Genomic DNA, 25,157 nt, shown 5'->3' with positions numbered 1-25,157 from the left:
TACAAGCTTCAAGCTTTCAAACTGCCAAATCTCATACAGAGATAGTATTGGCATTTCTAAGGTCGCATGGATGGAAAGTGAACGAAGAGAAAAGTTCTCTCTTTCAACTCACAAGAGTTCCCTTCCTGGGGACTCTGATAGATTCTGTAGAAATGAAGATTTACCTGACAGAGGACAGGTTAACAAAACTTCTAAATGCATGCCGTGTCCTTCATTCCATTCAAGAGACCAGAAATTCTCTTCTATGGTGGCTTTATCGGCCACATCTGTCCAGGGGAATGCCATTCAGCAGGCCAGACTGGTCAATTGTAACAACAGACGCCAGCCTACTAGGTTGGGGCGCTGTCTGGAATTCTCTGAAGGCTCAGGGACTATGGAATCAGGAGGAGAGTCTTCTTCCAATAAACATTCTGGAATTGAGAGCAGTCCTCAATGCTCTTCTGGCTTGGCCCCAGTTAGCAACTCGGGGGTTCATCAGGTTCCAGTCGGACAACATCACGACTGTAGCTTATATCAACCATCAGGGAGGGACAAGAAGCTCCCTAGCAATGATGGAAGTATCGAAGATAATTCGCTGGGCAGAGTCTCACTCTTGCCACCTGTCTGCAATCCACATCCCGGGAGTGGAGAACTGGGAGGCGGATTTCTTAAGTCGTCAGACTTTTCATCCGGGGGAGTGGGAACTTCATCCAGAGGTCTTTGCCCAAATACTTCGACGTTGGGGCAAACCAGAGATAGATCTCATGGCGTCTCGACAGAACGCCAAGCTTCCGCGCTACGGGTCCAGATCCAGGGATCCGGGAGCGGTCCTGATAGATGCCTTGACAGCACCATGGACCTTCAGGATGGCTTATGTGTTTCCACCTTTCCCGATGCTTCCTCGATTGATTGCCAGAATCAAACAGGAGAAAGCATCAGTGATTCTAATAGTGCCTGCATGGCCACGCAGGACTTGGTATACAGATCTGGTGGACATGTCATTCTGTCCACCTTGGTCGTTACCTCTGAAACAGGACCTTCTGATTCAGGGTCCTTTCAAACATCAAAATCTAACTTCTCTGAAGCTGACTGCTTGGAAATTGAACGCTTGATCTTATCAAAGCGTGGTTTTTCTGAGTCAGTTATTGATACCTTAATACAGGCTAGGAAGCCTGTTACCAGAAAGATTTACCATAAAATATGGCGTAAATACCTATATTGGTGCGAATCCAAAGGTTACTCTTGGAGTAAGGTTAGGATTCCTAGGATATTGTCTTTTCTACAAGAAGGTTTAGAAAAGGGGTTATCCGCTAGTTCCTTAAAGGGACAGATCTCAGCTCTGTCCATTCTGTTACACAAGCGTCTGTCAGAAGTTCCAGACGTTCAGGCTTTTTGTCAGGCTTTGGCCAGGATTAAACCTGTGTTTAAAGCTGTGGCTCCACCATGGAGTTTAAACCTTGTTCTTAACGTTTTACAGGGTGTTCCATTTGAACCCCTTCATTCCATTGATATAAAGTTGTTATCTTGGAAAGTTCTATTTTTAATGGCTATTTCCTCGGCTCGAAGAGTCTCTGAGTTATCAGCCTTACATTGTGATTCTCCTTATTTGATTTTTCACTCGGATAAGGTAGTTCTGCGTACTAAGCCTGGGTTCTTACCTAGGTAGTCACTAACAGGAATATCAATCAGGAGATTGTTGTTCCATCCTTGTGCCCAAATCCTTCTTCGAGGAAGGAACGTCTTTTGCACAATCTGGATGTAGTTCGTGCCCTTAAATTTTATTTACAGGCAACTAAAGATTTTCGACAAACGTCTTCCCTGTTTGTCGTTTACTCTGGTCAGAGGAGAGGTCAAAAAGCTTCTGCTACCTCTCTCTCTTTTTGGCTTCGTAGCATAATTCGTTTAGCTTATGAGACTGCTGGACAGCAGCCTCCTGAAAGAATTACAGCTCATTCCACTAGAGCTGTGGCTTCCACTTGGGCCTTTAAGAATGAGGCCTCTGTTGAACAGATTTGCAAGGCTGCAACTTGGTCTTCGCTTCATACTTTTTCCAAATTTTACAAATTTGACACTTTTGCTTCCTCGGAGGCTATTTTTGGGAGAAAGGTTCTTCAGGCAGTGGTTCCTTCTGTATAAAGAGCCTGCCTATCCCTCCCGTCATCCGTGTACTTTTGCTTTGGTATTGGTATCCCAGAAGTAATGATGACCCGTGGACTGATCACACTTAACAGAAGAAAACATAATTTATGCTTACCTGATAAATTCCTTTCTTCTGTAGTGTGATCAGTCCACGGCCCGCCCTGTTTTTTAAGGCAGGTAAATATTTTTTAAATTATACTTCAGTCACCACTACACCCTTGGCTTCTCCTTTCTCGTTGGTCCTTGGTCGAATGACTGGAGGTGACGTAGAGGGGAGGAGCTATATAGCAACTCTGCTGGGTGAATCCTCTTGCACTTCCTGTAGGGGAGCAGTTAATATCCCACAAGTAATGATGACCCGTGGACTGATCACACTACAGAAGAAAGGAATTTATCAGGTAAGCATAAATTATGTTTTTTTTCACATATAACTTTTTTATATTTTTTACCTTTTCCCATTTTTTTGGATTTTTTACACACATTTTTTTCACACCCTTTTACACAGTTTTAGGGGATCCCCAGTTCATATTACACTTTTTTATATATTCACTTGGAGTATAACATTTTTTATTGGATTATTTATTGGATTTCTTCTGTTATGTGTGATCAGTCCACGGGTCATCATTACTTCTGGGATATAACTCCTCCCCAACAGGAAATGCAAGAGGATTCACCCAGCAGAGCTGCATATAGCTCCTCCCCTCTACGTCACTCCCAGTCATTCTCTTGCACCCAACGACTAGATAGGATGTGTAAGAGGACTATGGTGATTATTCTTAGTTTTTATGACTTCAATCAAAAGTTTGTTATTTTACAATGACACCGGAGTGTGTTATTGCCTCTCTGGCAGAGTTTGAAGAAGAATCTACCAGAGTTTTACTATGATTTTAGCCGGAGTAGTTAAGATCATATTGCTGTTCTCGGCCATCTGAGGAGAGGTAAAAACTTCAGATCAGGGGACAGCGGGCAGATGAATCTGCATAGAGGTATGTAGCAGTTTTTATTTTCTGACAATGGAATTGATGAGAAAATCCTGCCATACCGATATAATGTCATGTATGTATACTTTGCACTTCAGTATTCTGGGAATGGTACTTCACTGGAATTACTCTGTAAAAAGTACATAAGAATTTTTTTATATGTATTGATTATGTTAAACGTTTTTGCTGGAATGTAGAATCGTTTACATTTAGTGAGGTACTGAGTGAATAAATGTTTGGGCTATTTTTCCACTTGGCAGTTGCTTATTCTAATTATGACAGTTTCGTTTCTCCCTCACTGCTGTGTGTGAGGGGGAGGGGCCGTTTTTGGCGCTCTTTGCTACGCATCAAAATTTCCAGTCAGTTGCTCATTGTATTTCCTGCATGATCCGGTTCATCTCTACAGAACTCAGGGGTCTTCAAAACTTCTTTTGAGGGAGGTAGATTCTCTCAGCAGAGCTGTGAGAATTATATATTGACTGTGATAAAAAACGTTACTCTGTAATTTAATTAATTTTGCTAATGGGAAACCTTTACTAAAGTTGTGTTGTTTACAAGGATTGATGCTATAACTGTTTTTCAGTTTATTATTTCAACTGTCATTAATCGTTTAGTGTTTCTTTGAGGCACAGTACGTTTTTATTAAATAAAATTGTAGCCAAGTTGCAAGTTTATTTGCTAGTGTGTTGAACATGTCTGATTCAGAGGAAGATACCTGTGTCATTTGTTCCAATGCCAAGGTGGAGCCCAATAGAAATTTATGTACTAACTGTATTGATGCTACTTTAAATAAAAGCCAATCTGTACAAATTGAACAAATTTCACCTAACAGCGAGGGGAGAGTTATGCCGACTAACTCGCCTCACGTGTCAGTACCTGCATCTCCCGCTCGGGAGGTGCGTGATATTGTGGCGCCCAGTACATCTGGGCGGCCATTACAGATAACATTACAAGATATGGCTACTGTTATGACTGAAGTTTTGGCTAAATTACCAGAACTAAGAGGCAAGCGTGATCACTCTGGGGTGAGAACAGAGTGCGCTGATAATACTAGGGCCATGTCTGATACTGCGTCACAGCTTGCAGAGCATGAGGACGGAGAGCTTCATTCTGTGGGTGACGGTTCTGATCCAAACAGATTGGATTCAGATATTTCAAATTTTAAATTTAAATTGGAGAACCTCCGTGTATTACTAGGGGAGGTTTTAGCGGCTCTGAATGATTGTAACACAGTTGCAATACCAGAGAAAATGTGTAGGTTGGATAAATATTTTGCGGTACCGGCGAGTACTGATGTTTTTCCTATACCTAAGAGACTTACTGAAATTGTTACTAAGGAGTGGGATAGACCCGGTGTGCCGTTCTCACCCCCTCCAATATTTAGAAAAATGTTTCCAATAGACGCCACCACACGGGACTTATGGCAAACGGTCCCTAAGGTGGAGGGAGCAGTTTCTACCTTAGCTAAGCGTACCACTATCCCGGTTGAGGATAGCTGTGCTTTTTCAGATCCAATGGATAAAAAACTAGAGGGTTACCTTAAGAAAATGTTTGTTCAACAAGGTTTTATATTGCAACCCCTTGCATGCATCGCGCCGGTCACGGCTGCTGCAGCATTCTGGATTGAATCTCTGGAAGAGAACATTAGTTCAGCTACGCTGGACGAGATTACGGACAGGTTTAGAGTCCTTAAACTAGCTAATTCTTTCATTTCGGAAGCCGTAGTACATTTAACCAAACTTACGGCTAAGAATTCAGGATTCGCCATTCAGGCACGCAGAGCACTGTGGCTAAAATCCTGGTCAGCTGATGTTACTTCTAAATCTAAATTGCTTAATATACCTTTCAAGGGACAGACCTTATTCGGGCCCGGGTTGAAGGAGATTATCGCTGACATTACAGGAGGTAAAGGCCATGCCCTGCCTCAGGACAAAGCCAAAGCTAAGACTAGACAGTCTAATTTTCGTTCCTTTCGTAATTTCAAAGCAGGAGCAGCATCAACTTCCTCTGCACCAAAACAGGAAGGAGCTGTTGCTCGTTACAGACAAGGCTGGAGACCTAATCAGTCCTGGAACAAGGGCAAGCAGGCCAGGAAACCTGCTGCTGCCCCTAAGACAGCATGAATCGAGGGCCCCCGATCCGGGACCGGATCTGGTGGGGGGCAGACTTTCTCTCTTCGCCCAGGCTTGGGCAAGAGATGTTCAGGATCCCTGGGCGCTAGAGATCATATCTCAGGGATACCTTCTGGACTTCAAATTCTCTCCCCCAAGAGGGAGATTTCATCTGTCAAGGTTGTCAACAAACCAAATAAAGAAAGAGGCGTTTCTACGCTGCGTACAAGATCTTTTATTAATGGGAGTGATCCATCCGGTTCCGCGGTCGGAACAAGGACAAGGGTTTTACTCAAATCTGTTTGTAGTTCCCAAAAAAGAGGGAACTTTCAGGCCAATCTTGGATTTAAAGATCCTAAACAAATTCCTAAGAGTTCCATCGTTCAAAATGGAAACTATTCGGACAATTTTACCCATGATCCAAAAAGGTCAGTACATGACCACAGTGGATTTAAAGGATGCTTACCTTCACATACCGATTCACAAGGATCATTACCGGTATCTAAGGTTTGCCTTTCTAGACAGGCATTACCAATTTGTAGCTCTTCCATTCGGATTGGCTACGGCTCCAAGAATCTTCACAAAGGTTCTGGGTACTCTTCTAGCGGTCCTAAGACCGCGAGGAATTTCGGTAGCTCCATACCTGGACGACATTCTGATACAAGCTCCAAGCTTTCAAACTGCCAAGTCTCATACAGAGTTAGTACTGGCATTTCTAAGGTCGCATGGATGGAAGGTGAACGAAAAGAAGAGTTCTCTCTTTCCACTCACAAGAGTTCCCTTCTTGGGGACTCTGATAGATTCTGTAGAAATGAAGATTTACCTGACAGAAGACAGGTTAACAAAGCTTCAAAATGTATGCCGTGTCCTTCATTCCATTCAACACCCGTCAGTAGCTCAATGCATGGAGGTGATCGGCTTAATGGTAGCGGCAATGGACATAGTACCTTTTGCTCGCCTACATCTCAGACCTCTGCAATTGTGCATGCTAAGACAGTGGAATGGGGATTACTCAGATTTGTCCCCTACTCTGAATCTGGATCAAGAGACCAGAAATTCTCTTCTATGGTGGCTTTATCGGCCACATCTATCCAGGGGGATGCCATTCAGCAGGCCAGACTGGACAATTGTAACAACAGACGCCAGCCTACTAGGTTGGGGCGCTGTCTGGAATTCTCTGAAGGCTCAGGGTTTATGGAATCAGGAGGAGAGCCTCCTTCCAATAAACATTCTGGAATTGAGAGCAGTTCTCAATGCCCTTCTGGCTTGGCCCCAGTTAACAACTCGGGGGTTCATCAGGTTTCAGTCGGACAACATCACGACTGTAGCTTACATCAACCATCAGGGAGGGACAAGGAGCTCCCTAGCAATGATGGAAGTATCAAAGATAATTCGCTGGGCAGAGTCTCACTCTTGCCACCTGTCAGCAATCCACATCCCGGGAGTGGAGAACTGGGAGGCGGATTTCTTGAGTCGTCAGACTTTTCATCCGGGGGAGTGGGAACTTCATCCGGAGGTCTTTGCCCAAATACTTCGACGTTGGGGCAAACCAGAGATAGATCTCATGGCGTCTCGTCAGAACGCCAAACTTCCTCGCTACGGGTCCAGATCCAGGGATCCGGGAGCGGTTCTGATAGATGCTTTGACAGCACCTTGGACCTTCGGGATGGCTTATGTGTTTCCACCCTTCCCGATGCTTCCTCGATTGATTGCCAGAATCAAACAGGAGAGAGCATCAGTGATTCTAATAGCGCCTGCATGGCCACGCAGGACTTGGTATGCAGATCTAGTGGACATGTCATCCTGTCCACCTTGGTCTCTACCTCTAAAACAGGACCTTCTGATTCAGGGTCCATTCAAACATCAAAATCTAACTTCTCTGAAGCTGACTGCTTGGAAATTGAACGTTTGATTTTATCAAAACGTGGTTTTTCTGAGTCGGTTATTGATACCCTGATACAGGCTAGGAAGCCTGTTACCAGAAGGATTTACCATAAGATATGGCGTAAATACCTATCCTGGTGTGAATCCAAAGGTTACTCTTGGAGTAAGGTTAGGATTCCTAGGATATTGTCCTTTCTACAAGAAGGTTTAGAAAAGGGTTTATCGGCTAGTTCATTAAAGGGACAGATCTCAGCTCTGTCCATTTTGTTGCACAAGCGTCTGTCAGAAATTCCAGACGTCCAGGCTTTTTGTCAAGCTTTAGCTAGGATCAAGCCTGTGTTTAAAACTGTTGCTCCGCCATGGAGTTTAAACCTGGTTCTTAACGTTTTACAAGGAGTTCCGTTTGAACCCCTTCATTCCATTGATATAAAGTTGTTATCTTGGAAAGTTCTATTTTTAACGGCTATTTCTTCGGCTCGGAGAGTCTCTGAGTTATCAGCCCTACATTGTGATTCTCCTTATTTGATTTTTCATTCAGATAAGGTAGTTCTGCGTACAAAACCTGGGTTCTTACCTAAGGTAGTCACTAACAGGAACATCAATCAGGAGATCGTTGTTCCTTCTTTGTGCCCGAATCCTTCTTCAAAGAAGGAACGTCTTCTGCACAATCTGGATGTAGTTCGTGCCCTCAAGTTCTATTTGCAGGCAACTAAGGAATTTCGACAAACGTCTTCCCTGTTTGTCGTGTACTCTGGTCAGAGGAGAGGTCAAAAGGCTTCGGCTACCTCTCTTTCCTTCTGGCTTCGTAGCATAATTCGTTTAGCCTATGAGACTGCTGGACAGCAGCCTCCTGAAAGAATTACAGCTCATTCTACTAGAGCTGTGGCTTCCACTTGGGCCTTTAAGAATGAGGCCTCTGTTGAACAGATTTGCAAGGCTGCAACTTGGTCTTCGCTCCATACTTTTTCAAAATTTTACAAATTTGACACTTTTGCTTCTTCGGAGGCTATTTTTGGGAGAAAGGTTCTTCAGGCAGTGGTTCCTTCTGTATAATGAGCCTGCCTAGCCCTCCCGTCATCCGTGTACTTTTGCTTTGGTATTGGTATCCCAGAAGTAATGATGACCCGTGGACTGATCACACATAACAGAAGAAAACATAATTTATGCTTACCTGATAAATTCCTTTCTTCTGTTGTGTGATCAGTCCACGGCCCGCCCTGTTTTTTAAGGCAGGTAAATATTTTTTAAATTATACTACAGTCACCACTTCACCCTTGGTTTCTCCTTTCTCGTTGGTCCTTGGTCGAATGACTGGGAGTGACGTAGAGGGGAGGAGCTATATGCAGCTCTGCTGGGTGAATCCTCTTGCATTTCCTGTTGGGGAGGAGTTATATCCCAGAAGTAATGATGACCCGTGGACTGATCACACAACAGAAGAAAGGAATTTATCAGGTAAGCATAAATTATGTTTTTTTATCACCTTCCCTTTTTTCACTGGATTTTTTGGATTTGACATTTACACCTGGGAATTGCACAATTATTCCTTTGGACTTTTTTCAGAACTTTCTCTTTCTCCTTAAGAGATCATTTATTGTGACTCTTATTTTATTATCCCCGTAATTGGTGATACAAATTCGTTGACCATTGTTTTTTAACTATTTTTTAACTGTATTGATTATTGTATTTTTTAACTGTATTTGATTTCAGTATATGCTACATGGATCCATGTTTTTACTATATGTTTAAATAAATGTTTGACTGTTATTAATTTTCTGTTAGAATTTTCCTCTGCCTCTAGTTGGCGCTCTCGGATTATTTATTAATATTTTCTGTAGTCTTATCAGGGTAAGCTAGATACCCTTTTATCCAGGAGCTGTGAGGAAGCAGGTTGAGCGCTGTCAGATCTTTTCTGTATTCAGCTCCCATTGTTTTATAGACACTAAGGCCTAGATTTGGAGTTTGGCGGTAGATGGGCTGTTAACGCTCCGCGGGCTTTTTTCTGGCCGCACCATAAATTTAACTCTGGTATCGAGAGTTCAAACAAATGCTGCGTTAGGCTCCAAAAAAGGAGCGTAGAGCATTTTTACCGCAAATGCAACTCTCGATACCAGAGTTGCTTACGGACGCGGCCGGCCTCAAAAACGTGCTCGTGCACGATTCTCCCATAGGAAACAATGGGGCTGTTTGAGCTGGAAAAAAACCTAACACCTGCAAAAAAGCAGCGTTCAGCTCCTAACGCAGCCCCATTGTTTCCTATGGGGAAACACTTCCTACGTCTGCACCTAACACCCTAACATGTACCCCGAGTCTAAACACCCCTACCCTTACACTTATTAACCCCTAATCTGCCGCCCCCGCTATCGCTGACCCCTGCATATTTTTTTTAACCCCTAATCTGCCGCTCCGTAAACCGCCGCAACCTACGTTATCCCTATGTACCCCTAATCTGCTGCCCTAACATCGCCGACCCCTATATTATATTTATTAACCCCTAATCTGCCCCCCTCAACGTCGCCGACACCTACCTACACTTATTAACCCCTAATCTGCCGAGCGGACCTGAGCGCTACTATAATAAAGTTATTAACCCCTAATCCGCCTCACTAACCCTATCATAAATAGTATTAACCCCTAATCTGCCCTCCCTAACATCGCCGACACCTAACTTCAATTATTAACCCCTAATCTGCCGACCGAATCTCGCCGCTATTCTAATAAATGTATTAACTCCTAAAGCTAAGTCTAACCCTAACACTAACACCCCCCTAAGTTAAATATAATTTAAATCTAACAAAATTAATTATCTCTTATTAAATAAATGATTCCTATTTAAAGCTAAATACTTACCTGTAAAATAAATCCTAATATAGCTACAATATAAATTATAATTATATTGTAGCTATTTTAGGATTAATATTTATTTTACAGGCAACTTTGTAATTATTTTAACCAGGTACAATAGCTATTAAATAGTTAAGAACTATTTAATAGTTACCTAGCTAAAATAATAACAAATTTACCTGTAAAATAAATCCTAACCTAAGATATAATTAAACCTAACACTACCCTATCAATAAAATAATTAAATAAACTACCTACAATTACCTACAATTAACCTAACACTACACTATCAATAAATTAATTAAACACAATTCCTACAAATAAATACAATTAAATAAACTAGCTAAAGTACAAAAAATAAAAAAGAACTAAGTTACAGAAAATAAAAAAATATTTACAAACATAAGAAAAATATTACAACAATTTTAAACTAATTACACCTACTCTAAGCCCCCTAATAAAATAACAAAGCCCCCCAAAATAAAAAATTCCCTACCCTATTCTAAATTAAAAAAGTTACAAGCTCTTTTACCTTACCAGCCCTGAACAGGGCCCTTTGCGGGCATGCCCCAAGAATTTCAGCTCTTTTGCCTGTAAAAGAATAAATACAATACCCCCCCCCAACATTACAACCCACCACCCACATACCCCTAATCTAACCCAAACCCCCCTTAAATAAACCTAACACTAAGCCCCTGAAGATCTTCCTACCTTGTCTTCACCATCCAGGTTCACCGATCCGTCCTGAAGAGCTCCTCCAATGTCCTGATCCAAGCCCAAGCGGGGGCTGAAGAGGTCCATGATCCGGTCAAAGTCTTCATCCAAGCGGGGCAGAAGAGGATCTTCCATCCGATTGAAGTCATCATCCAGGCGGCATCTTCTATGGTCTTCCATCCGGAGCGAAGCGGCAGGATCCTGAAGACCTCCAGCGCGGAACATCCATCCGGACCGACGACTGAACGACGAATGACTGTTCCTTTAAGGGACGTCATCCAAGATGGCGTCCCTCGAATTCCGATTGGCTGATAGGATTCTATCAGCCAATCGGAATTAAGGTAGGAATTTTCTGATTGGCTGATGGAATCAGCCAATCAGAAACTAGTTCAATCCGATTGGCCGATCCAATCAGCCAATCAGATTGAGCTCGCATTCTATTGGCTGATCGGAACAGCCAATAGAATGCGAGCTCAATCTGATTGGCTGATTGGATCAGCCAATCGGATTGAACTTGATTCTGATTGGCTGATTCCATTAGCCAATCAGAAAATTCCTACCTTAATTCCGATTGGCTGATAGAATCCTATCAGCCAATCGGAATTCGAGGGAAGCCATCTTGGATGACGTCCCTTAAAGGAACAGTCATTCGTCGTTCAGTCGTTTGTCCGGATGGATGTTCCGCGCTGGAGGTCTTCAGGATCCTGCCGCTTCGCTCCGGATGGAAGACCATAGAAGATGCCGCCTGGCTGATGACTTCAATCGGATGGAAGATCCTCTTCTGCCCCGCTTGGATGAAGACTTTGACCGGATCATGGACCTCTTCAGCCCCCGCTTGGGCTTGGATCAGGACATCGGAGGAGCTCTTCAGGACGGATCGGTGAACCTGGATGGTGAAGACAAGGTAGGAAGATCTTCAGGGGCTTAGTGTTAGGTTTATTTAAGGGGGGTTTGGGTTAGATTAGGGGTATGTGGGTGGTGGGTTGTAATGTTGGGGGGGGGTATTGTATTTATTCTTTTACAGGCAAAGAGCTGAAATTCTTGGGGCATGCCCCGCAAAGGGCCCTGTTCAGGGCTGGTAAGGTAAAAGAGCTTGTAACTTTTTTAATTTAGAATAGGGTAGGGAATTTTTTATTTTGGGGGGCTTTGTTATTTTATTAGGTGGCTTAGAGTAGGTGTAATTAGTTTAAAATTGTTGTAATATTTTTCTTATGTTTGTAAATATTTTTTTATTTTCTGTAACTTAGTTCTTTTTTATTTTTTGTACTTTAGCTAGTTTATGTAATTGTATTTATTTGTAGGAATTGTGTTTAATTAATTTATTGATAGTGTAGTGTTAGGTTAATTGTAGGTAATTGTAGGTAGTTTATTTAATTAATTTATTGATAGGGTAGTGTTAGGTTTAATTATATCTTAGGTTAGGATTTATTTTACAGGTAAATTTGTTATTATTTTAACTAGGTAACTATTAAATAGTTCTTAACTATTTAATAGCTATTGTACCGGGTTAAAATAATTACAAAGTTGCCTGTAAAATAAATATTAATCCTAAAATAGCTATAATATAATTATAATTTATATTGTAGCTATATTAGGGTTTATTTTACAGGTAAGTATTTAGCTTTAAATAGGAATCATTTATTTAATAAGAGTTAATTTATTTCGTTAGATAAAAATTATATTTAACTTAGGGGGGTGTTAGTGTTAGGGTTAGACTTAGCTTTAGGGGTTAATCAATTTATTAGAATAGCGGTGAGCTCCGCTCAGCAGATTAGGGGTTAATAAATGTAGGCAGGTGTCGGCGACGTTGAGGGGGGCAGATTAGGGGTTAATAAATATAATATAGGGGTCGGCGATGTTAGGGCAGCAGATTAGGGGTTCATAAGGATAACGTAGGTGGCGGCGATTTGCGGTCGGAAGATTAGGGGTTAATTATTTTAAGTAGCTGGCGGCGACGTTGTGGGGGGCAAGTTAGGGGTTAATAAATATAATATAGGGGTCGGCGGGGTTAGGGGCAGCAGATTAGGGGTACATAAGTATAACGTAGGTGGCGGTTGGCAGATTAGGGGTTAAAAATTTTAATCGAGTGGCGGCGATGTGGGGGGGACCTCGGTTTAGGGGTACATAGGTAGTTTATGGGTGTTAGTGTACTTTAGGGTACAGTAGTTAAGAGGTTTATGAACCGGCGTTAGCCAGAAAGCTCTTAACTCCTGCTATTTTCAGACGGCTGGAGTTTTGTCGTTAGAGCTCTAACGCTCACTTCAGAAACGACTCTAAATACCAGCGTTAGAAAGATCCCATTGAAAAGATAGGATACGCAAATGGCGTAGGGGGATCTGCGGTATGGAAAAGTCGCGGCTGAAAAGTGAGCGTTAGACCCTTTAATCACTGACTCCAAATACCGGCGGTAGCCTAAAACCAGCGTTAGGAGCCTCTAACGCTGGTTTTGACGGCTACCGCCGAACTCCAAATCTAGGCCTAAAAATGTACACTTATTTTGTCAATATTTAAGCAGCTAATGAAACTTTAAAAAATACATCTACGTGTTATTCTTAGACTTATCTTTTCTTTGAATGCATTATTCTATCTACCTTTTATTTAGTGTTTATATGTTCCTTTAAATTTAACTTCTAGTGTGCTGGAGAGAGCACATCTGCATTACTATGGTCTTTTAAAAGTGATTTTATTTATTATTCTTGCTTCACCTGCAGCATCACAATGACTCTATCATCTGGTCTTCACTTACAACAAAGCAATGCTTGAAATATGGTGGTAACCTTGTTGGTAACAACTGCAAATATATTCCTGACGTCACACTGATGTCATTCATCCTGTTCTTTGGCACATACACCTGTTCAATGGCCCTGAAGAAATTCAAAACCAGCCGCTACTTCCCAACAACAGTAAGTTTCCTCAATAAGAATGTGTAAGAAAAGATCATCTAACAGTCCTACTAGTTTTGTTTAGATAAGGAATGTTGTCTTTAAAGAGACATAACAATGCATGCTTTACACATAGCACAAACAAATTTCCTTTAAAAAAAAATGTAATAGTGTTTAGGTGATAAATTAGAAACTCTTCCAATGAGTGCTAATGGTCCGAAAATTGAATCATTCATCAAAAGACTATTACATATATAGCTTAGATGAGAGAAGGGAGAGAGGTGATATGATGGAAATCTTCCTTTAAAGGGAAAGCAATTACATTTCTGTTATCTTGCTATAGAATAACAAATCAGCCAAATCTAAACATTTTTTTAAAAACAAGCTTCTTGTTTACTCTAGTTGTTTTTAAGTAGCCAAACTCTACCCATTTATGAAGGAGCCAATCTGAATTTTAGACTGCTGTCAACAAGGATAGCCATGGTCATTATTTTAGTATAAAGTGCACTGTTTTGCATCTGTTATCTGTTACATCCAATTAGGTAAAGTTATGTTTCAAGGTTAGCCTTGATAAGTAAGTAGGGTGCATTTCCAGCTATGAGAAATAGAAAATCCACAATTTTCAGAAACTGCATGAAAAGGGGGTAAAATAAATAATGAAAATATATTTCAAAGCTTTTTACTATGCATAAAGGGTCATGAAAAGAAGTATAATTGCTACAAATTAGATTCTTCTTTATAGTATCTGTTTACAGCATTACAAATCACCCACCTTTTTTAAAAAACAAACAAAGCTTCTTTTAAGTTAAAATTATCAACGTTGTTTGCTCAACCTTCGTCCTCTACGACAGCCATCTCTTTCATCCATGCCTCCTTATTAGAAATATGGCCAATGATAATGCGTCCGTTATCCCCAAAATGATCATATTAATTACTTCAATGCGCATCCCTGTACGCAGGTGCAGCTGCCTGGTATTTCTCACGCAGGCGCATAAAGTTGGGGGATCCATTATTCCTTTCTGCCACTGTGTTTTTGCAACTAAGAGAAAATACATAATAAATTAAAGCTAATCTGTAATGTCAAATGCACTGTAAGAAATAGCGCAAGGAAGCAGTTCTCCCACTCTAAAGAAAAATCAAGAATCCCTTTGTTTCCAATAATTACCTGGCTGCTAGTGATTACATAAAATATAAACAGCATCCATTGTATGTGCAGTTTTTGACTAGGGTGAATACAAATAAATAGTACTCTTACTATATAATTATATGGCAATGCCTGCTCTTTTAATACATGTGGTGTGCTGACAAGATGACAGAACTGATCCTAATGACACTGCACAAAACCTGCCTGTGCTCGCGAGATTACAGCTAGCGCGGGAGAAACAATTAAGAGTTAGATTACAAGTGGAGCGCTAAATATCGATTGCATGCATGTGATATTAGCGCTCCACTTTGTAATACCAGCACACGATAATGTGCGCTGGTATTACAAGTAAATCGCAATGCAAATGCAAGCTCGCATTTGCATTAATAGGAAGCATTGCGTTTACGAGAGCGAGCTCGTTAATTTTCGGAGCACTAATTGTGCGCAAGCTTGTATCTTTAGCACTCTATAGCAGGAGTGTGTTAGTAGCATTGTTATAGAATGTTAGTAGCATTGCTATAGAATGTTAGTAGCATTAGAATGTTAGTGATATTGTTATAGAAGTTTATTAGCATTAGAATGTTAGTAGCATTGTCATAGAATGTTAGTAGTATTGTTATAGAATGTTAGTAGCATTGTTATAGAATGTTATTAGCATTAGAATGTTAGTAGTATTGTTATAGAATGTTATTAGCATTAGAATGTTAGTAGTATTGTTATAGAATGTTATTAGCATTAGAATGTTAGTAGTATTGTTATAGAATGTTATTAGCATTAGAATGTTAGTAGTATTGTTATAGAATGTTATTAGCATTAGAATGTTAGTAGCATTGTTATAAAATGTTATCAGCATTAGAATGTTAGTAGCATTGTTATAAAACGTTAGTAGTATTGTTATAGAATGTTAGTAGTATTGTTATAGAATGTTAGTAGTATTGTTATAGAATGTTAGTAGTATTGTTATAGAATGTTAGTAGTATTGTTATAGAATGTTAGTAGCATTGTTATAGAATGTTAGTAGCATTGTTATAGAATGTTAGTAGTATTGTTATAGAATGTTAGTAGTATTGTTATAGAATGTTAGTAGCATTGTTATAAAATGTTAGTAGTATTGTTATAGAATGTTAGTAGTATTGTTATAGAATGTTAGTAGCATTGTTATAGAATGTTAGTAGCATTGTTATAGAATGTTAGTAGCATTGTTATAGAATGTTAGTAGCATTAGAATGTTAGTAGCATTGTTATAAAATGTTATTAGCATTAGAATGTTAGTAGCATTGTTATAGAATGTTAGTAGTATTGTTATAGAATGTTAGTAGTATTGTTATAGAATGTTAGAAGTATTGTTATAGAATGTTATTAGTATTGTTATAGAATGTTATTAGCATTATAATGTTAGTAGCATTGTTACAGAATGTTAGTAGTATTGTTATAGAATGTTAGTAGTATTGTTATATAATGTTAGTATTGTTGTAGAATGTTAGTAGCATTGTTATAGAATGTTAGTAGCATTGTTATAGAATGTTAGTAGTATTGTTACAGAATGTTAGTAGTATTGTTATAGAATGTTAGTAGTATTGTTATAGAATGTTAGTATTGTTATAGAATGTTAGTAGTATTGTTATAGAATGTTAGTATTGTTATAGAATGTTAGTAGTATTGTTATAGAATGTTAGTAGTAGTATTGTTGTAGCTAAAGCACTGATTGAACAACAAATCAAACCATTAGCTCACAGAAAAATTGACTTTTTAAGTGAGCAGTGGAGCAGAGGGTATTTTAATTTTATGGTGTGTGCAAGTGTGTTAAAGTGTGCGCAAGAGGCACCAAGCTACTCCAACCCTAAAGTCCCTCAAATTAGGGAAAAAAAGGATAAGTGAAAGAATGAAAACGAGGAGAAGCGCTAAAAAAGCTAAAGGTGCTAAACAGTTTAAAAATAATTGCTATGCAGACAAATTGAGATAAAATAGGATGAATTTACTTGCTTAACAAATATAATTTAAAACAAACAATCACATTGGTACATGTCCTGCAAAAAAGAAAAAGACATAGATCACTTAAGAATCGGACGTCTCCGATGTATAAAAAACACAAAATAAAAACTGCTGTTGCCAATATAAACCTTGTATAAACCTTGTCTCAGTATTATGAGGGGGAGGTCGGCATCAAAACTAAAGTCCTCAGATGATTCAAAGGAGAACCAAAGCCGGGTAAGTGTAAACCCGTTTTACCTTTAGGTGTACCGTCCGTGTATCAAGAGTCACCTCCGTGAGGCGTATGCGTGTCCCGTGACGTCACAAATCGGGAGGCGTCGTCTCTGTAGGGCAATCCTATTGGTCAGGATAGCTTGAAGGTAAACTATAGCGGCCGCTATAATATAGATGGTGAACTCCGCTCTTAGTGCAGGATCGCACGCAGGGTCACAGTATAACCAGATTTCCTCTGTAGATCTAATAGTAGACGGACCTTTAGTGTGTGACTTGAGACCGGCTTCAATTTAAGCGCATGGCCCTTCACAGTGTAGTCCTTGTGTTGTCCGTGGGTAGCTGAAGAATCTTTCACTCCAATAAAGAAATACAGTCCTTATAGACAAAATTTGAAGTGTAAGGCAGCTGTAACTATCATCAACGCGTTTCTCCCTCTTACAGGGCTTTCTCAAGATGAATTAGCTCCAGTTACAGCCTCCTTTTAAACAGTGTAGACTCATACCTATTGGTCAGGTGAGATTACTTTATCTGACAGGTGTGCTCATTACAATTGATCTATTGGCAACAGTACTGGCAACTTAGAAAAAAAAATATATATATATCTATATGAAATAAGAAACAAACCACTGTTGCCAATAGACCAATTGTACTAAACACACCTGCCAGTTAAGTAATCTCACCTGACCAATAGGTATGAGTATACACTGTTTAAAAGGAGGCTGTAACTGGAGCTAATTCATCTTGAGAAAGCCCTGTAAGAGGGAGAAACGCGTTGATGATAGTTACAGCTGCCTTACACTTCACATTTTGTCTATAAGGACTGTATTTCTTTATTGGAGTGAAAGATTCTTCAGCTACCCACGGACAACACGAGGACTACACTGTGAAGGGCCATGCGCTTAAATTGAAGCCGGTCTCAAGTCACACACTAAAGGTCCGTCTACTATTAGATCTACAGAGGAAATCTGGTTATACTGTGACCCTGCGTGCGATCCTGCACTAAGAACTGAGTTTTTATTTTGTGTTTTTTATACATCGGAGACGTACGATTCTTAAGTGATCTATGTCTTTTTCTTTTTTGCAGGACATGTACCAATGTGATTGTTTGTTTTAAATTATATTTGTTAAGCAAGTAAATTCATCCTATTTTATCTCAATTTGTCTGCATAGCAATTATTTTTAAACTGTTTAGCACCTTTAGCTTTTTTAGCGCTTCTCCTCGTTTTCATTCTTTCACTTATTTTAATTTTATATCTATATTAAAAAGTAAGTTGCAGCGCATCTTTATTACAAGTGATGATTAAACCTCCATCTAAAATATCACTAACATTCCGGATCTGTTTTAAAAAAGGGGAAAGTTTACCATCACTTTAAATGTTAGACATCTAAAAGTACTGAATAATGTGTTTTACAGAGATATAGTCAAGAACATGATGATTTTCACATAGAGGGATAAATGTTTCTTTGTTTTTTGCTTAAGAGGGTTTGCACATTAGCTATGCTGTGATACGGAAATGGCTTTCCATAAATTGTCATCAGTCTTCCGGTTATGCATGGCCAGCCATCCTTGGTTTATGTTGCCTATGCTGATTCCTCAATCCCATGCTATTAATATGATCCATTGGAACATGATCATTTTGCAGAAAGTCAATTTGTGGATTTATTCAATTAAATGTTCATCTTTTGAAACCTAACCCACTAAAATACATTTGGCCCATACATTGTAGCAGTCAGCAAAGATGAAAGCAGACCTGGATTTCCAAACCATTTTCAGTACTGATCTTGTTCTTGTGCATTCATTGGATAGAAACTTTAGCCTGTATGTAGATTTGATCTTTTGATACAAATGCCACAATGGAGAACAATATGTCCCATTACAGCTAAGGGTTGTATATGTAACAGTACACAGAAAGATGGCTTATCTTACTTAAAATGCACGGTCTGTTATATTGGTCATAGGAAAAAGGTTTTGTATATTGGATTGGAAATCTCTACTTGGTATTCTTTCTTTTTCATGAAATGGTTGTAACAATCCAATGAGAACATTTTATCAGGGGTTGACAAATGTATTTCTATTTTAGGATACAGCAAAAATATTAAGGTGCTATCTATATAGTTTTTTTTATTTTTATCTACATTATATTTATTTTGTAACTTTTTATTTAGACTATAACTTATTTGTTATCTTTATATAACTACATTTTATATATATTTTTGGTTATATCAACATTGCATCTTATATATTTTACAATATGTCTACATTATACATCATTTTATAGCTTTTGTATCGACATCATATACGTTACATCTTTTCTATATCTCCATATATGTAGAAAAATATGGAATAAATCATAGAAGTTGTAGTCAGAAGTAAATTTCTAAGAGCAGAGTTTCTTGGCTCCCGCAATTTGTTAAGCCTTGCACGATAAATCAACTGTCTTGTTTTTTTTATCCATGTCTAAACTGTTTTGTATTTCAGGCTAGAAAGCTGATCAGCGACTTTGCCACTATTTTATCTATTCTAATATTCTGCGGAATAGATGCCCTTGTTGGTGTTGACACACCAAAGTTAATTGTGCCCAGCGAATTCAAGGTAAATGGCCTAAACAATTATAATTAAAGTGAATGTAAAGTTAGCACGGATGCCTCACGGCATCATATAGACTTTTAAAAATTAGCCTGAGTTTAATTCATTACATTTCTGATATTTTATTTATTTTCTTAAATTTTTACATTTTTACCGATCTGCCGATAAGCGCAGCTCTCCCGCCCGCCATATTGTCTAATTGATTGACAGCTGACGATTCTTCAAACAACTAAGGATAAAATAAATAAATATCAAAAACGTAATGAATTAAACTATATATTCTTCTTTTTAAAATGTCTACTTAAATTTTGTATTTATATATATAAGTATAAGTAGTATATATTTAAGTATTATGTATTCATTCATTTGACACATAGAATTTTGTGTTTTTTAAATGTTACCATGACTTTCAGGAGTCTTTAATTACATGAGTACATTTGAAATGGTGACTGTATGTTTATATTAATAATTGTTAAAACTTTTAACTTGGATAAAGTCAGTAAATTGCAAGCTCTTCAGCCTAGATATCCTATATATAATGCCTACTAATGTTTTCAGTTACCACAGTGAAGCTCTGCAAATAAATCTATAACCGTACACTAACTTACAGATTGCCCTTTTGTTTTACAAAAATACATTTCTCTTGTTAAGTGTGTTCAGTCCACGGGTCATCCATTACTTATGGGATATATTCTCCTTCCCAACAGGAAGTTGCAAGAGGATCACCCAAGCAGAGCTGCTATATAGCTCCTCCCCTCACATGTCATATCCAGTCATTCTCTTGCAACCCTCAACAAAGAAGGAGGTCGCGAGAGGAGCTGGAGTTTTTACTTAACTATTCTTCAATCAAAAGTTTGTTATTTTAAATGGCACCGGAGTGTGCTGTTTTTCTATCTCAGGCAGTATTTGGAAGAAGAAACTGCCTGCGTTTTTTTTCTATGATCTTAGCAGGCGTAACTAAGATCCACTGGCTGTTCTCTACATTCTGAGGAGTGGGGTAACTTCAGAAACGGGGAATAGCATGCGGGGTCCTCCGCAAATGAGGTATGTGCAGTACTTTATTTTCTGGGAATGGAATTGACTAAGAAAATACTGCTGTTACCGTATGATGTAAGTACAGCCTTAAATGCAGTAGTGGCAACTGGTATCAGGCTGATAAATGTATGCGCAGTCAAGTTATTTTCTAGGGACTAGAATTTGACTGAGAAAATACTGTTAAAACTGAAATAATACTTAAGCCTTATCTGCAGTGGTAGCGACTGGTAGCAGGCTTAGTGATAACTTTGCATGACATTGGAAAATGTTATTTTTTAATAAAACGTTTACTGGCATGTTATTCGTTTTTGTGAGGTACTTTGGTGATAAATCGCTTTGGGCATGATTTTTTTCCACATGGCTGACATATATTTTCTGCATGGAAACCGTTATATCAGGGCTCCCACTGTTGTGATAGGAGTGGGAGGGACCTTGTTTTAGCGCCTTGTTGCGCAGTTAAAATTCTAGCACAGTCTTCCTGCTTCTTCCTCTTTGATCCAGGACATCTCAAGAGAGTACAGGGGTCTGCAAAAGTCTTTTTGAGGGAGGTAATCAGTCACAGCAGATCTGTGACAGTGTGCTTGACTGTGATTAAAAGCGTTAAATCTTAATTGATATCCGTTTTATCCGTTTTGGGTATTGAGGGGTTAATCATCCTATTGCTAATGGGTGCAATCCTCTGCTGATTTTACACTTCTTGTTAAGAATTGTTTTAATTCTATCTGTATTTTTAAAGAGCTGCAGCGTTTTTTTTTTTTTATTGCTTGTAAACTTATTGAAAGTGATTTCCAAGCTTGCTAGTTTTCATTGTTAAATCTGTTTAAACATGTCTGATTCAGAGGAAACTGTTTGTTCATCATGTTCAAAAGCCAATGTGGAGCCCAATAGAACGATGTGTACCAATTGTATTGATATTGCTTTGAATAAAAGTCAATCTGTACCGATAGAGAAACTTTCACCAGACAACGAGGGGGAAGTTATGCCGCCTAACTCTCCTCACGTGTCATTACTTGCGTCTCCCGCTCGGGAGATGCGTAGAATTGAGACGCCTAGTACATCTAGGCCCTTACAAATCACTTTACATGATATGGCTAATGTTATGAAAGAAGTATTATATAATATGCCCGAATTGAGGGGGAAGCGCGATAGCTCTGGGTTAAGGACAGAGCGTGCTGATGACACGAGAGCCATGTCTGATACTGCGTCACAATTTGCAGAACATGAGGACGGTGAGCTTCATTCTGTCGGTGACGGTTCTGATCCGGGGAGACCGGATTCAGAAATTTCAAATTTTAAATTTAAGCTTGAGAACCTCCGTGTGTTACTAGGGGAGGTATTAGCGGCTCTGAACGATTGCGACACGGTGGCAATCCCAGAGAAATTATGTAGGTTGGATAGATACTATGCAGTACCGGTGTGTACTGACGTCTTTCCTATACCAAAAAGACTTACAGAAATTATTAGTAAGGAGTGGGATAGACCCGGTGTGCCTTTTTCCCCTCCCCCGATATTCAGAAAAATGTTTCCTATAGACGCCACCACACGAGACTTATGGCAGACGGTCCCTAAGGTGGAGGGAGCAGTTTCTACTTTAGCCAAGCGTACCACTATCCCGGTGGAGGATAGCTGTGCTTTCTCAGATCCAATGGATAAAAAATTAGAGGGTTATCTTAAGAAAATGTTTGTTCAACAGGGTTTTATTTTGCAGCCTCTTGCATGCATTGCGCCTGTCACGGCTGCAGCGGCATTCTGGTTTGAGTCTCTGGAAGAGGCGATTCGCACAGAGCCATTGGATGAGGCTTTGCGCAGAGTTAGAACCCTTAAGCAAGCTAATGCGTTTGTTTCAGATGCCGTAGTACATCTAACCAAACTTACGGCTAAAAATTCCGGATTCGCCATACAGGCGCGCAGGGCGCTCTGGCTTAAATCCTGGTCAGCGGATGTAACTTCCAAGTCTAAGCTACTTAACATTCCTTTCAAAGGGCAGACCTTATTCGGGCCCGGCTTGAAGGAAATTATTGCTGACATTACAGGAGGTAAGGGCCACGCCCTTCCTCAGGACAGGGCCAAGCCAAAGGCCAAACAGTCTAATTTTCGTGCCTTTCGTAACTTCAAGGCAGGAGCAGCATCAACTTCCTCCGCTCCAAAACAGGAAGGCACTGCTGCTCGTTACAGACAGGGTTGGAAAGGCAACCAGTCATGGAACAAGGGCAAGCAGGCCAGAAAGCCCACTTCCGCCCCTAAGACAGCATGAAGACAGGGCCCCCTATCCGGAGACGGATTTAGTGGGGGGCAGACTTTCTCTCTTCGCCCAGGCTTGGGCAAGAGATGTGCAGGATCCCTGGACGTTGAAGATTATATCTCAGGGATACCTTCTGGATTTCAAAACCTCTCCTCCACAAGGGAGGTTCCATCTTTCGAGGTTATCAACAAACCTAGTAAAGAGAGAGGCATTTCTACAATGTGTACAAGACCTCTTAATCATGGGAGTGATCCACTCAGTTCCGCGATCGGAACGGGGACAAGGATTTTACTCAAATCTATTTGTGGTTCCCAAAAAAGAGGGAACCTTCAGACCAATCTTGGACTTAAAGATCTTAAACAAATTCCTAAGGGTACCATCGTTCAAGATGAAACCATTCGAACCATCCTACCCATGATCCAAGAGGGTCAATACATGACCACAGTGGACTTAAAGGATGCTTACCTTCACATACCGATTCACAAAGATCATTATCGGTACCTAAGGTTTGCCTTTCTAGACAGGCATTACCAGTTTGTGGCTCTTCCCTTTGGGTTAGCCACGGCCCCGAGAATTTTTACGAAGGTTCTGGGCTCACTTCTGGCGGTACTAAGACCACGAGGCATAGCGGTGGCTCCGTACCTAGACGACATTCTGATACAAGCGTCAAGTTTTCAGAATGCAAAGTCTCATACAGAGATAGTTCTTGCATTTCTGAGGTTGCATGGGTGGAAAGTGAACGTGGAAAAGAGTTCTCTGTTACCACTCACAAGGGTCCCTTTTCTAGGGACTCTTATAGATTCTGTAGAGATGAAGATTTACCTGACGGAGTCCAGGTTATCAAAGATTCTCAATGCTTGCCGTGTCCTTCATTCCATTCCAAGCCCATCAGTAGCTCAGTGCATGGAGGTAATCGGCTTAATGGTCGCGGCAATGGACATAGTGCCATTTGCGCGCCTGCATCTCAGACCGCTGCAACTATGCATGCTCAGTCAATGGAACGGGGATTACTCGGATCTGTCTGCTTTGCTAAATCTGGACCAGGAGACCAGAGATTCTCTTCTCTGGTGGTTGTCACCGGTTCATCTGTCCAAAGGAATGACCTTTCGCAGACCAGATTGGACGATTGTAACAACGGATGCCAGCCTTCTAGGCTGGGGAGCAGTCTGGAATTCCCTGAAAGCTCAGGGTTCGTGGACTCAGGAGGAGAAACTCCTTCCAATAAACATTCTAGAATTAAGAGCAATATTCAATGCTCTTCTAGCTTGGCCTCAGTTAGCAAGACTGAGGTTCATCAGATTTCAGTCGGACAATATCACGACTGTGGCTTACATCAATCATCAAGGGGGAACCAGGAGTTCCCTAGCGATGTTGGAAGTCTCGAAGATAATTCGCTGGGCAGAGTCTCACTCTTGCCACCTGTCAGCGATTTACATCCCAGGCGTAGAGAACTGGGAGGCGGATTTCCTAAGTCGCCAGAATTTTCATCCGGGAGAGTGGGAACTTCACCCAGAGGTATTTGCTCAACTGATTCGTCGTTGGGGCGAACCGGATCTGGATCTCATGGCATCTCGCCAGAACACGAAGCTTCCTTGTTACGGATCCAGATCCAGGGACCCGGGAGCAGTGCTGGTAGATGCATTAGCAGCCCCTTGGGTTTTCAACATAGCTTATGTGTTTCCACCATTTCCGTTGCTACCTCGACTGATTGCCAGGATCAAACAGGAGAGGGCATCAGTAATTCTGATAGCGCCTGCGTGGCCACGCAGGACCTGGTATGCAGACCTGGTGAACATGTCGTCCTGTCCACCATGGTCTCTTCCTCTTAGGCAGGACCTTCTACTTCAGGGACCTTTCAACCATCCAAACCTAATTTCTCTGAGGCTGACTGCCTGGAAATTGAACGCTTGATTCTATCAAATCGTGGGTTTTCGGATTCGGTTATTGATACATTAATACAGGCTCGGAAACCTGTGACCAGAAAAATTTACCATAAGATATGGCGTAAATATTTATATTGGTGCGAATCCAAGAGTTACTCATGGAGTAAGGTTAGGATTCCTAGGATATTGGCTTTTCTACAAGAGGGTTTAGAAAAGGGTTTATCCGCTAGTTCGCTAAAGGGACAGATTTCAGCTCTGTCTATTCTTTTACACAAACGTCTGGCAGAGAATCCAGACGTCCAGGCCTTTTGTCAGGCTTTGGCTAGAATTAAGCCTGTGTTTAAAGCTGTTGCTCCTCCGTGGAGCTTAAACTTGGTTCTTAAAGTTCTTCAGGGTGTTCCATTTGAACCCCTTCATTCCATTGATATTAAGCTTTTATCTTGGAAGGTTTTGTTTTTGATGGCTATTTCCTCGGCTCGAAGAGTCTCTGAGTTATCTGCCTTACATTGTGATTCTCCTTATCTGATTTTT

General features: G+C 40.3%; 1 protein-coding gene across 4 annotated transcripts in view; it reads left to right on the top strand.

Annotated features, from left to right (window-relative positions):
• SLC4A4 (solute carrier family 4 member 4) overlaps positions 1-25,157 on the top strand; it is a 522,314-nt gene that overhangs the window by 442,901 nt on the left and 54,256 nt on the right. For all 4 annotated transcript variants that reach the window (XM_053703335.1, XM_053703333.1, XM_053703336.1 and 1 more), the window contains 2 exons: positions 13,360-13,551; positions 19,359-19,472. In XM_053703335.1, the coding sequence (XP_053559310.1) occupies positions 13,360-13,551; positions 19,359-19,472 (306 nt within the window). The remainder of the gene's footprint in view (positions 1-13,359; positions 13,552-19,358; positions 19,473-25,157) is intronic.

This window comes from Bombina bombina, chromosome 2 (genome assembly GCF_027579735.1).
Source record: "Bombina bombina isolate aBomBom1 chromosome 2, aBomBom1.pri, whole genome shotgun sequence".
Taxonomy (NCBI): Eukaryota; Metazoa; Chordata; class Amphibia; order Anura; family Bombinatoridae; genus Bombina; species Bombina bombina.
Note: the sequence above shows the minus strand (reverse complement) of the source record. Positions and strands in the feature narration are given on the sequence as shown.